The sequence below is a fragment of the Bombus affinis genome, chromosome 11, assembly GCF_024516045.1.
Source record: "Bombus affinis isolate iyBomAffi1 chromosome 11, iyBomAffi1.2, whole genome shotgun sequence".
NCBI lineage: Eukaryota > Metazoa > Arthropoda > Insecta > Hymenoptera > Apidae > Bombus > Bombus affinis.
Window position 1 is genome coordinate 8,375,579 of NC_066354.1, and position 13,914 is coordinate 8,389,492.

The 13,914-nt window shown below is 41.6% G+C and overlaps 1 protein-coding gene across 3 annotated transcripts in view; it reads left to right on the forward strand.

The window, feature by feature from the left end:
• LOC126921856 (dual specificity protein phosphatase 10) overlaps positions 1 to 13,914 on the forward strand; it is a 66,667-nt gene continuing 52,753 nt past the window's right edge. The window contains exons 1-5 of one of the 3 annotated variants that reach the window (XM_050733818.1): positions 1 to 126; positions 7,379 to 7,577; positions 7,676 to 7,769; positions 8,262 to 8,565; positions 10,542 to 10,727. In XM_050733818.1, the coding sequence (XP_050589775.1) occupies positions 8,445 to 8,565; positions 10,542 to 10,727 (307 nt within the window). In that variant the 5' untranslated portion in view covers positions 1 to 126; positions 7,379 to 7,577; positions 7,676 to 7,769; positions 8,262 to 8,444. Of the gene's footprint in view, positions 127 to 7,378; positions 7,578 to 7,675; positions 7,770 to 8,261; positions 8,566 to 8,669; positions 8,734 to 10,541; positions 10,728 to 13,914 lie in introns of those variants that run through there. The other 2 variants (XM_050733821.1, XM_050733822.1) reach the window with 2 other exon arrangements.

Sequence of the window (13,914 nt, forward strand, 5' to 3'; positions counted from 1 at the left end):
GGGTGGAATGCCGCGCAACCCTCGGCCTATCGTGGTGTCTTAGAAAACAGTGCTCGCGGAGCAGGCCACGTCGAAAGTCGTGCGGTGAACCGCGCTCCGTCACGCTTCGATACTCGCACGAGAAAGGTACGAGAAATCTCTCAGCGCGCGTGTGTAGACATTAGAAATCTTGGAACAAATGACGATTTAAAAGTAGAAAATTGAAGCGTTAGTGTCGTTCGAAATTTAGAAAGGTAACGAAATTTATTTTGGTTGTTATCTCCCAATGCATCGATGAAATTGAATTATTTTTAACTGGTAAAACATATTTTTTATGTGATCGAGGCACGAGTAGAACGTTTTGATCCTACGCTGTCGCGTTGGTTTTGTATCGAAAGGCAAGTTACGAAGATAGATAGTGGAAGGAAATATTCGAAAAATTCGATCTCAAAGACGAACGTAATTAAGATAGTTTTCGTTTGTAAGGATCAGCTTTGCGTTTCGTTTCCTCATCATGAACTCTAACTGCAAATTTGGATCCTGAAGGGATTTCGATTATCCCATAATTCTTTTTGTAAGAAATTTAATTATATCTTCAAAAAATCAATTCTGAGAAGAAAAACGAGAGAGAGAGAAACGATCGATGCGTAGGAAATCTGTCCAAACGAACGAATCGTCGGTTTCTGCTCGATAATTCTTTCCGGTCGATCGAAAATCGTTTCGGGACGCGATCATCGTTTATGCACTCGCATTCGTCATCACCGTGGCTGATCCCATCAATTGATTAATGCCACCCTCGGCTAGATAGCTGGTGCTTTCCGGTGGTCGGCGAGATAATAAAAAGCAAACAGATGAATCAACCGGCATTCAAGGCCAATAGGCGGAGGCGGCCAGGACCCGGTTCGGGGGCTCGAGAGGGTGGCCATCCCCCTTTTGTAGCCTGTCAACGGGCATAACGGAGCTGCAAGGGTCCATGTGATTTGATTATGTTGGTAATACGCTCCGTATGCCACCCTAATTGCTGCGGCCAACCCCCCACGACGCGATACTTGCGCGGCGATCGCGCAGGAATCCGATTCGCTGGAAGAATTTACGGTAGCTCGTTCGAGGGTAACTTGTTTATTTTTCCTCTTGGAAACGACCAATTTTATTCTATCGTAAAATCGTTGCTGGAAGAGCGACGCAGCTAGAAAAAGGGACTTTTACGGAAAATCGTTTCGAATTAGGAAGCTCGAAGTATTAACTTATTAATTGCTCGACTATGTAACAATGAAGATATTTCTTTCTTTTATAAATTAATCAATAATTCTCCGTCTTTTATTATTTTATTTTATTTTTCCGTAAAAGAAAAGATCGAGGCTAGCTCGGTTAACTTCTTCGAGCGAAGCTTTCACGAACTTTAATTTACGTAAACAGGATCATGTCGATAATGAACTATACGACTGTTTTTAGGAATATTTCGCTATATATAATATTTTACGACTCATAAAGTCTAACAACTTAACTCGTACAAGAAGCATCGTCAACCGTCCCTAACTCGGGAAGGTCGAAAGTTTTTTTTTTTTTTAACTTTGTTTATTAATTCCAGGTTTTTTACATATTTTTTTTTACATGATTTTTTTTCCAGAATAAACGCTGAATTCTAATTGTAGGGTGGTACAGGCAAAAGTACCGATACGCGACGGTACGACGTAGCCATGCATTATTACATTCTTTTCTCTTTTTTTTTTTAAGATTATTATTGTTATTGTTAAATAAAATAAAATTAAGCCGCTGTTGCGCTGTGCTTATGTACGATATTTTAATTTATGTGTAATGAAAGCCTGGACGCAAAAACAGGACAGTTCGCTAGCCTATTAGGGAGGGGCTGGGAGGGGATGGACTGGGACTGGCGGGGAGGGGTGGGGAGGGGGTGGGGAGAGGTGTTCTGTGGGATTAGTATAATATTTGTTTATCTATTTACATATTTACATATTTACATATTTACACTTTTATTCGGTGAGCGTTGCCGTTCTGTGGCTCTTTATCTTGTTGTTTTTTGTTGTGGGTTTCGTATCCACCAATATTTTTTTGTGTTTTTTCTGTGTTTGTCTTGTGTATCCTTTTGGGGGAGGGCCATGTTGTATCTCCACCTAGTGTCTGCCGTGCGGCCATTTAGGTTTTCCTCGTATTGAATAGATTTCATTCCTATTTTCCTTTGCATATGATAAATTATGGGGATGTTGTTTTGGTCTTGGAGATAGTTTCTTTCGTCTAGGTATAGGAAGGCTTCGGGGGGGGATGTAGCCTGTTAACAGAGTGTTTTTGAAGTATGCGTCGTTTGGGTATAAGCAGCCGAAGATTAGGCTGTTTTCTTTGATCTTCGCGGCTTGCGAGAAGTGATTTCTCGTTAGTTTTAGGATGTGACAGTCGATGCGGTGGATGTTGGCTAAGTCGTATATTTTTTTGTTTTTTATGTATTTTCTGTATCCGCTGTGTTCTGATCTGTAAATGCTCAGGCAAGCTCTGATGCATTTTCTTTCAAATATGCGAATTTTTTCCATTATTGACGCTGGTATGTTGTACCATATTGGGCAGCCGTAGGTTATAATGGGTCTTATTAGCGATTGGTAGCACATGATTTTTACTTTGCTATCGAGAATTCTGGAGTAAAACAGCCTTTTTGTATTCCAAAAAGCTTTGCTGGCTTTGGGAAGGTCGAAAGTGGTCGTCGAAAGCTTCGATGTATCGATCCAGACAAACCTCCTTAAGGCTGTCGTTTCCGCTATCCTCCACCTTACCCCCGCCTCGATAAATCATTGTTTCTTTACAAAAACGTGTTCCAACTGCATTTCACCTGCAGAGATTGCACAATTGTCCGCAGTCCAAGCAATGATCGATATTATCGCGTATGCTAGTTGAAACTAAATTAATTGTTGCGCCACCTTGCTAGAGATAAAAAGCGAACGATGATGTCAGAATTATTATTGGCGTCATGACGGCGTTTAACCAGCGTTACAATTAGAAGATTCGCATGCAATCTCGTTTCATGACGTCAGGATGATCGTTAGAAATATCAGAGATCGGGCGATAACATAGCGAAGGTCTTTGGTTGCTCGTTAATATATTTAGCCTTCTCGATGTTCCAGAAAATTTCTCCGCTGTTCCACTTAGAAACTGAATCACTTAAACAGCGATTTAAACGATCGTTCGACTCGTATCTGTTTCGATCTACAATCGATAAGCGACGTGCATGCTAGCTAACGATGTTGGCGAATTAAATTTGTCGCCTCGGTTTCGAGCTCAATTATTTAGTTCAACGAATTATAGAGCTGCCACGCCGCATAGGGATGTGAAATGCAAATATAGATTCTCAGTGGCTCTCAGCTTTTCACACAGGCCATCTCCAACCATTCTTTATACACCGTTAAGATGTAATTTTACTAAAAAAGATGTAACGTACTCGCGAAGTATAGATCGTTAAAAGAAATGGCTCGCTAAATCCGTTATCAAAAATTAATGAAACGTGGAACCGTGCACTCGTTTAGAGAAAAAAGAAGTCGACGGAAACCCACCCAACGTCTCATAAACACTTCAAAATTGTCCCCAATTCGCCTCACGATCTCTATCGCGAAAATCGGTTACCTTAATCGAGTTCGCACACGAGGAAAACGTTTGGTCGGGATACGATCAACCGGCTGTGATCTACAATCAGAGGGGGTTGATTTGCGAACTGAAATTAGCATGCGTTCACCGGAAAAAAGATTTGCGTCTCCGATACGCTCGAGATTTTTCGAGACAGATGGTTCGCTGCGCGAATCGCGTCTTCTGTGCAATGCGTGTTCGCAATGCGTGTCGTGGACGCAGATGCGGGCCAGAGATACGCGCGCCACGTTAACCCATTAATCGTGGAATTCCACCCTCGACGGTGGAGCTTGCACCGCTTGTAAACTGCCGGATTTATTACGGCTGTATTTATTAGGCAGAATAATTGGTGTCGTTGCTGATCCTTCCACGAGAGGCGAACTTTACGAGGAGATTAACATAATCGAGCCCCAATTAACTCACGAAAGACAAAAGTTGCGCAACATTTCGATAGCAATATCTTTCATATTAGTGACTTCTATATCTTAATCGATCTCGTTACCTGTATTGTCATCTTCGACGAAACAATGACTTTATCGTGCAATTTTTATTCTTCGTTTCATTTATTGCCATCATCGAATAATCGATTGTCTTGATGAAGCAGATGAACGATCGTTAACGAAAGATCTTCAAAGGGTATCTTATCGGAAAGCTGAAGCTCGATAGTCTAAGCAAACATCCCGACCGCTGTCGACATTAGGTGCACCTCCAAGGCCGCTGCGACGTTCCGCGCGTGACCTTAAACATTGCTTCGTGTCAAAGGTCTGTGACCTCGCCTTTACCTGTTTTACCCACGAAGTATACCATGCGACATTCAACTTAAAATAGTCTCCTTCGAGTAACTTCGTTCTACCCTATCCGATGACATTTACAATACAGTAACAGAGTTACGTATCAGCTGCAAATGAATTTCTATACAAAGTTGATCGATTGTATTTCCAAAAATATAGCAAACCATAAAAATTACCGGAACAAGAAGATCCGGTCGAATTCTAAATGGCGATTCGCGATGGCCGCTCGGGATTCCGGTTATCGTTCGTTAAGGTGGTAAATCATTAAGCGGATGACGGGGGTTTCGCTTTGGTTGCGCGGTAATAACAGTATCGGTAAGTAATAGCCTGGTGAACTGGCTGCGGCGCTTTGCATACCTAGTAATGCGGTAGTGGCAGGGTTCTGTTGCGTTATAAAGTGGCCTTAAGGTGTGCACTCAGTGTCCAGTTACGCGAAACCGTTGCCGCTCGATATCGTCGCGGCTGGCAGTTTTGTCTTCGGTATTGATTCGTCCGAAGTTATGTTGCACACCGTTCGATATCGTTGTGCAATCGCGAGAATATGCATCTCGATGTTAATCGCCGTCACAATGGACATGTTAATCACGACGCGCTAAAATGCTACTGCGAACGCGTTAATTGTGGGAACGAGACGCTAATGAATCCGTCGTGCCGCAATTTAGCCAAGAAATTATTGTATCATGCTCGATTTCCATACGATTATGGTAGCTTAAAGATCGAAAACACTTCATCCGTCCCGATTATACGAAATTCGATCGTTTCTTTCGAAAAAATCTTGCGAAACTCTATCTGAAAATTATCGCAAATTTTCCAACACTCGAAATTACTTTCTCATTTTGTTTCCCACTTATCGTTAATACGGCTGTTTATCTTGTAAAATATCACATACACGTTGGTATCGATAATTATTCAACGAGGAGCGTAAATCGAACCGGGAGACAGGAATACGGGAGGCGGCCGAACGTCGCCGCGTGATCTCGATCTCTCGGCCGGTTGTCGGCCAGCGGGATTAATTATGTATGAGTTACTTTCGCGCGTTTAGATGGCCGCGTTTAAGCCCGTTTCACCGGTGGCAGTGATCCGGCGCGAAGCATAAAACAGTCGGAGTCCTTGCCACAGCCTTGCGTTTTCTCCTTGAGGCTTGAATTCTATTTAAATACGCGGCACAGAGCGCGCGACCCTTGGGTGGGGGGCTTGTAGAACTGGCGGCATTTCTACTCGCTCTTTCTGCGCTCCACGCTGTCCTTTTGTTCCCTGACCGCCTCTTTCACTCGACTTCTCCGCGTTGTCCGCGATTTCCGCCGATATTTTCATCTTTCTACGCTAAAATAGTCGACGATGTGGTTTATTAAACGATCGATCTTCCCAATTCTTCGCCGTCGAGTGGTTTCGTCGTTGATTCGTTTGAAAAGATAGTTTGTCGTTTGGAATTATAATTTATATTGGAATTTAAACAATTTGTACGAACATCGAACCAGGAAGATTAAATGGAAATTAATTGGTTGAATATAATCGCCTTCGTTTATTGATTAGATCAAATTAGTTTGAACATGTAATTGAAAAGATAACTCGTTGCCCGATGCAGCATCTAACTTAGCTCCTCATCGCACGTTCTCGTGATTGTGAAATCTGGCCTTTCTCCGAACTTACCCAAATTTACATCTCCATAGACGTACCAAATTCTCCTTACAAAACCATCTTGCCGAACCACCACAAATATACCGTAGAATACACGGAAGGGCATAAATCTTCGCGCATAAGGCTACCTTTGAAACTTCCACTTCCTGCTGCCTTCCATTGGCCAGCAAAAGAAAGACCTCCAATACGAGTTGTATCTTTTTCCGAACACGCTGTTAATCAGGTTCTTCCGATCAGTTCGTGTCTGCGGCACTTAACAAAAATAATGGAGATAAACTCGCGGACGCTGCGTTAATGCTACAGAAAGTTGGGACAAAGAGACGCGCGGGATTCTGGCTCGCCTTGGCGCGGAGCCTGTCAAGTTCCTGTTCCCTCTTCAAGGTCCGCCGGTGGCCGACGTCTGAGTCAAGCGAGTCAACGCGCTCCCGGCTGCTGTCCCTCGTCGTGTTTTTCCGTTGTCGATGTTATTCTTGCACGGATCACCCGCGGACATTGTTCCCGGTGACCTGACGCGTTCTCATGGCCGGGTGGAGCTCGACCATCCAGAGAATCAACTGATCTTTCCTTATTTGGTCGTAAACCGGATGAAAGAATGAAACATTCTTCCTGTTTTGCTTCACACCTGTTCGTAAAAATACAGAGACTCTGTTTCATTTCATATTTGGCATCTGGCCCCTCTTACGTAATCTTATCGGAGGAAAAATTTTACGATTCGTCATTTTTCGAGATAGAACTGTGAATAATGTTTACATACAGCCGTAAGAACTACAACTTATTGTCGATCGATTCACTGATATTGGTTAATAAACGATGACGCAAAACGAGACTGATGTGAATGAGCTATTCATTTATTTGTCGAGAGTCCAAAGAAAAAAGTGATTACTCAATAACAAGCGATGGGTATTTAGTTTGGTCAATCTATTCAAAGAATATGAGTCAGAGTAAGTCGTGTTTATCCACACATTGTTTGTGATCGATGAATCATTACGACTAGAAATTCGTGTCCGAAAATGTTCCACTGACCACACGCAAATTTGCATCACGTATAAATAGCTGTAGTTGTTCGTTAAATCAATGTTATGTTATTAATAGATAGCTTTCACTCGACAATTTATCTGGTCTTTCTCTCGGTGAAAACACGAAGAATATTTCCAAAAAACGAGTTCCAAAGAAGCCGCAGACTTATCGATATAATAACCATTAAAAAAACATCTTCAACTCGTTAAAGAATTAGGTCGGTGCCAGGAAAACGCCAACTAAAGCGTCAGTAACATGTAAATCGATCGTAGATCATAGATAAGTTCTTGGAACTGTGTGAAAGAAGACCACGTGTCCAATTCTTTCAGATAAACGAACGAGGTAAGAGAATGCTGGTAGACAGGAAGTCTGGTCCAGGGTTAATACGTCAAATATGGTAATTCCTGAACAGAGATCAGCTAAAAGATCGTTAACGGAAGGCCCATCGTGATTTCAAGCCGCCTGACCTCCAATTTCCGACTTCCCTGTACGTGATTCCGTAGTCGCAACTCAGTAATTTACAAATCGGTAAATATCGATGAAAAAGTCTATCACCATCCGTCAAACTCTTGCATCTCAATTTTCGAGCGATAGATGGTGATTCTAATAACCAGAATGCGTGTTAGTTTCAGATCGACCAAGACCTGCGTGCCTTTTCGAACAACTTTCGTTTGGACAACGTCGAAACATGTCTGGCAAACGTTTGATCTCGTCTTCCTGGTAGGTGTTAACATCGAATGATCCCTGGTTAAATAAACCGCGTTTGAAGCTGACCCTAGACTTCTCAAGAAACGTGTCAGCGTGATTTTCATGAGCTTCGTGGTTACGTGCATTTGTTTAGAATCAGGGCTGTCAGATTTGCCGAGGAGATTACGACGTTTGCAATTGCTGTTCTGGAAGATTGGCGAAACGATTTAACAAACGTTTCCTCTTTAAATTCTACGATCGTTGTTTCTATCGTTACGATAGAACTTCATTTGCTCGAGATCGTTGGTCTCAAAGAACAAAGTTCGAATTACTAATGAATTACTAATTACGTGTAGTAGTTAGGAACCTCGGTGATTTGTCGTCCAAATAGTAAAAGTTCACGTTCGAATAAGTGAACTCGGACAACGGTACACACGATTCATTTGTCATGCTACGACGTTCGAATCTTTAACCTCGCCAAAATCGTATCATTTCAAGGCAGAGTCTTACGCTGTTCATTTGTAGATCCTCAAGCAGCGCCGAGGAGAACAACGGAGGATCAAGAAAAACATATCAGTGGCCGGATCGAACAACGACAGCGACCAGAAGGTCTAGCTTGATTTAACGAGGTGGCATGCCGGCGCGACCTCCGAGCTCCACTTCCCGGTACGTGAGTCAGGATCGCAGGAAACGGTAGCCTCCGCTAGGATGAGTGCAAAGATATCCCTCGCAAGCCGTGGAGCGGCGCAGTCGCCGGTCAACCATCGTGGCAAAGCATCGTCGGGGCTGTTGCTCGCCGGAAAGTCTGTCAAGAGGCCGTCGTCGATGAGTAAGTCCTGCGAGTACTATAGCGGTCCACGTGGACCGCGATGTGCCGTGTGTGTCGTTAAGCCGCGAATTCGAACGTGTTTGACAAATTGTCGCGACTATCGTTTCGATTATTTGAGCATGATTTCTGTAGAAATTTTATTAGTTCAGAATACGATCAAAATCCGTGGTGAGTAATTTTCGACCTGTTTGGAATCGTAACTTTATATTTATAACATTTTAGATAGTAGAAAACGTGTATTTCATGTTTATAAAGAATAGTTTCTGGTTTGTTAGGGATTATAGATCTTTATTTATCGATAAAGAGCTTTTCGGAAATATACAAAATATCGTCAGCGTTAGTGAACTCAGAGTATCTTGAATTTTTATATATTTTTATATAAAAAATGAAAGAACGCGAGTCTTTGTTGGAATGTTTTGTTAAAATCTATTAGAATATTTGTATCTGTGCACTCGATAGTGTTTACCGCTTCCGTTACCATAGATAACGCGATATTACGTAAGTACGTATATTTTTCGCTTTTGTTTTTACATTGATTGCCTCGCGCTTGATTCTCCCCGTCATCGTCTAAAAATGCGTCAAATAGATGAGAATTCTTTAAAACAAACGAAGAATCCAGTTATCGTTTACAGCGGATGACGTTGCAGATTGACGTAGTAGTTTCAACGTTTCGAAAACAAAACGGTTGGTCATATTTAGAAAATAGGACGTATTATCTAAAGCAAGTGTCGTACTGGGCATCGCACAGTCATTCTTTAGATCGCGACTAACGTTCAGTCATAACTCGATGAATAATCGATTGACATTTTATACGCGTAACTAAAATATACGTGTCACGATACCTGAGTAGAAATTTCAAATGGATGGAAATGTTTGGATGACGATAAATCAGAATACATCGAAGTGACTTCCATGCGTATGCATTTCTATAACAAGTTCAGCTGCAACATCTGCGTCTCACGTGCCTCTTCAATGACGATCCAACCTCGAAGTCGAGTAAATTTCATTTCGAGGTCGTTCCCTTGCCGAAAATACGCTACAGTGCTTTCGTTTTCGTTCGCGTCCGACGATCGAGCGTGTCATCGTCGAATAAGCAAACGTCCAGTCGAACTTGCTTTCACGTGGAAATCCTTAGATCAACAAATTCTTTCGTCGCGATACATTTCGCAATGCGAGCATCAGCATTTCGTGAGCAGAAAGAAAACGTCGAATGTAGGCGATTTACTTCCTCGTAGACCTGTTGATAAATTTATTAATAACGTAACTGAAGCGGTGGGGTCTGCGATTCGAGAAAATTCCAACGTTGGTGAAGTTAAACTTGACTAAGTAGTCTAGAAATACGTCAAAGTATTGACTCGGACGAGTCTGGCTATGGCTAAGGAAAGTTATATACGAAAGAATCGATGGTAGAGCAAGAACTTGCGCGAACAATAGCCCCTCTGGTGGCAGACGCGTGTAATGTTGCCATAAGTAATCGATTTTTCAGTGATTTTAGCGAAAGCAGACGAGCAGCGTTTAAATTGAAAGATTCTGATGCTCGTGTTTTAAGGATTAATCCGACCAAGTCATTTGAAGTAAGAAATTTAGAAGTTAAAAAATACCTAGTTCTCTGTAAAATTCTTCGAACGAGCAAACGTTCGCAATAACGTTATTCTCCGCACAACCAAATATCTATCCTTTCTCTTTTAAAATAAAAATTTCGACACAACGAAACAGGCAAACAAACATTTTTATACGATTATGTATTTAGTATTTATTCAATTAAAATTCCATCGTGCTCCAGTAGGTCATAAAATGGAGAAAAATAACCGTAGCAAAAGTACTTCGAAACAATTAGTTCCTGAATTGGTTCGCGTGGCCACCTGTTACGGTGGAGCGGGGAAATTTTGCGAAATGACGCACGATTCGTACGGCTTAACGACACGCACCGTACACGTCACGAGTTTATACGAGTGAACTAAGGATGCGTTCATTAGCCGTAGAGGTGACTGGCACCGAGGAAAGAGTCGTCAAACGAGCCGCTGCCCCAAAAGTGGAAGGATCGTCCAGTTTATCACGTCCGAATACGCTGTTGAAGAGAGAGAGCACCATGCCAACCTTGACGCGCGGTTGCACTACTGTGACGCTGCCGAGGATCAAGAGATTCAAATTCGGCTCCTTCGGTGAGTCGAGTTACTTTCACATTTTTTTCTCTTCCTTCGATATTTTATCAAGTCGGATTTCCGTCTTAATATTATTTATTCTACGATAAAATACTTTAAATCAGTTGCTCAGGATTTAAGATTTATTCGATCTGAGGCTAAATCGTAGCATCTGATTTTTTTCTTTCGTGGATATTCGATAAAATGCTTCCCTAGAATTTTTTTCTTTTATCAAACGTATAATTTATTGGAACGTAAATTATTTTCAATTTCTTTTGTATTAATGGACAGTTATTATTATCAGATAGGTCAACTATATAGCCTTAGAATTAAACATATAGCCTTAATATTATAATATATATGACCTTTAAGATTACGTAGAAAGATGATGAACTCGTATTTAGTTACAAGGAAGATGGTTACGGGAACCTAACCCCAACCTAAACCCAACCTAATCCCAACCTAACCTGTGCGTGATTTTTAATAGACAACGTCAGTCTCGAGTTAATTAGAAGCGTGACATCGTCGTGCGAAATTCAGCTTGTGATTCATAATCGTCGGATGTTGCATTTTTCCTTCTTGTGTGACACTTAATGGTTACATTGTGTGTTGCAATTGCCCAAGGATTATCAGCTTATCGATAGTATTCAAAGAACCGAATGAGTGTTGCCGTTCGAATCTTATCTGAATATCAACTTCATTCATGTAAGCGTAAAGTGACTGAGCTTTTTGAAATGCACGAGATCAAGCACGAAGAAGAACAAAGTGATCGATCCTCGATGGAGTCCTAAGTAACCACACTGCACCCATATCGATCCGTATCGATCGATATCCGCAGCCTATATTCGCGAATTGTCGATCAGACTGTCGCGTAATGAAACTCGGACGCGGTTCGAATACGTAATTACCGCGGAAATAGTATACGGGCCGGCTGGTCAACGGCATAAATATAAATACCGCGGTCGGCCGTTGGGCAAGCGAGTCGAGCTACGACACGCAGAATCGGTGAGTCAAGTTGTGTGTGACGCCACTCCGCCGCGCCGCTTCGAGAACCACTTTCTATCGACCACGTTCGCGCTCGCGGCATTCCGCTTGTCGTTCGACTATCGATGACTCGGCTGTAAACGTTCTTTAGTCGAAAAAAAAAGAAAAAGAAAGAAAGAGAAAGAACGATGCGATTCGTCGTTTCATCATATCGATCGCGTTGCTTGACCATCGATCTTCATCAGCGTTTCTGGAACTCGTATTCTTTACGTCTTTACTTCTTTCTTTTTCCGTCGATTCAGCCATTCGAACGAATTCCTAGAGCGAATTTTAAGCGACTCGACGAACCATTGCGATATGAACGTTAAGCCAAATGAAAAGCTAAACCGACTAACTGCGTTCTTGAAAATTTTCTTAACTTTAGAGTATCACAGTGGACGATTAGCGTTTATTTTTTTTTTAGAAACAGACGATGAAGTTTGATATAATCGAGCTTGGCTCATTCGATAAATTGGTTGGAAAGCAAAGTGTGAATGAGGAAGTTGCGTGGGACGTATCTTGTAATTCGTCGACTGCATTTAGGATCCTCGTTGTTACAGTATTTGTCAACGTTGTTTGATTTAGTGGAGCGCATAAATAATTCATAAGCCACTTTGTTTGATGATCTACGAAAAAAAGAATTCAACGTAATGCCGTGAAGGCATCCATCAAATCCATTCTTTTATTATCTGTACACTGTACACTAGGTGACGTCAGGTTGATAGCACAAAGACGCATGTTTACACGCGATCGAGGCTGTATACTCTGTGCGTTATCGGAGTAGCGGCAAGTGTTACGAGCTACTATACGGCTTAAGCAGGCGACAAATAATAAAACGAAATCGTGGCAAAGATACTGTCTTTCTAAATTTACCGACTTCGATTCCGTTTCGGTTCGATAAGATTTCAACGATGGAAAGTGAAATTCGTGAAACGAAGATGAACGAAGAAACATGATCCAAAGATCCATCGCACAATCCATCGATCGTTCTGTTTCAATCCATCAAAATCCATTAAAATCCATTAAAATTTCAAACCTCTTTCATCGAATACCTTTCGTTTCGAAATACATTTAGAATTTTCACCATCTTATAGCTCAGTTTTCGACATGACATCCTACTTAAAAATGGAAATTTGTTGCTTTCCAACCCCTTTTCTCCGCGATTCTCAACCATCTTTGCCCGTGAAGTGCCAATTTTCGTTATTTCGACAATTTCTCACGAAACATCAGAGTGCATTGGAAGATGTCAATTGAGACAGTTCTAACAGACAACGTAAACCTTCCGCGTACAGAGGTATCGTGTGTGCAAGTATGTTTATCGCTCGTTCGACCCGAGTGATGCTTCTGTGTATGATGTCAGACTCTATCTTTGGCGCGGAGTAGATGACCACGCTGAAACCGGGTTGCACATCTGCGCACACACGCGGATATCTCGATGAAATTCGCCTAACGCCAATTTGATTAGACGATTTAAGATCAGGTGAAGGTTTGTCAATGAATTTGATAAATGGGCAAAACGCTTTCGATGATTTCGAGGCAGGAAACGTGTAAAGATAGACGCAAGAATTCGTGAAATAAAATTTCAAGATAAAAATATAGCATTGCGATTACGATCAAAATCGATACTTCCGTTCGAATAGTTGATTGGATCTATGGAGACACATTTATCTCTACATGTGTATAGGTTACTTTCATTGTTTTAATGGCGCAAGTACATAGGAAAATGATTACATCATATATCGTTATATTCCGGAGAATATTTGTTACCAAGGAACGTCATACCGTGAAAATGACAGAGACGCATCGCGTCATTCGCGTTTACTTCTGCTTTTCCTCGTCTGTAGCGTGTTTTTCGTTTCACAGATATTCCACGCAATCGTGCAAACGTGCACATTTCGCGCAACCGACTACGCAATCTAAGATTACTTCTTTCTCTTCCTAAATTCGTGATGTGATTTCGAAAATTTTTATCTTTCACGTACAACGATTCTTTCGTTCGATAAACGAGGATTTTATGTACAAGTACACCGATACGGACAATCTTATCTAAACGAATGGTTTGATCAAGAATTTATAAGCGCATCGATTAAACTTGACAACTCGATAATTCGATAAGGATAATTCAACAAATTTAAACAAAAAATACAGTAGCGATCCGCCACTGTTCGAATATATTAGAACCATG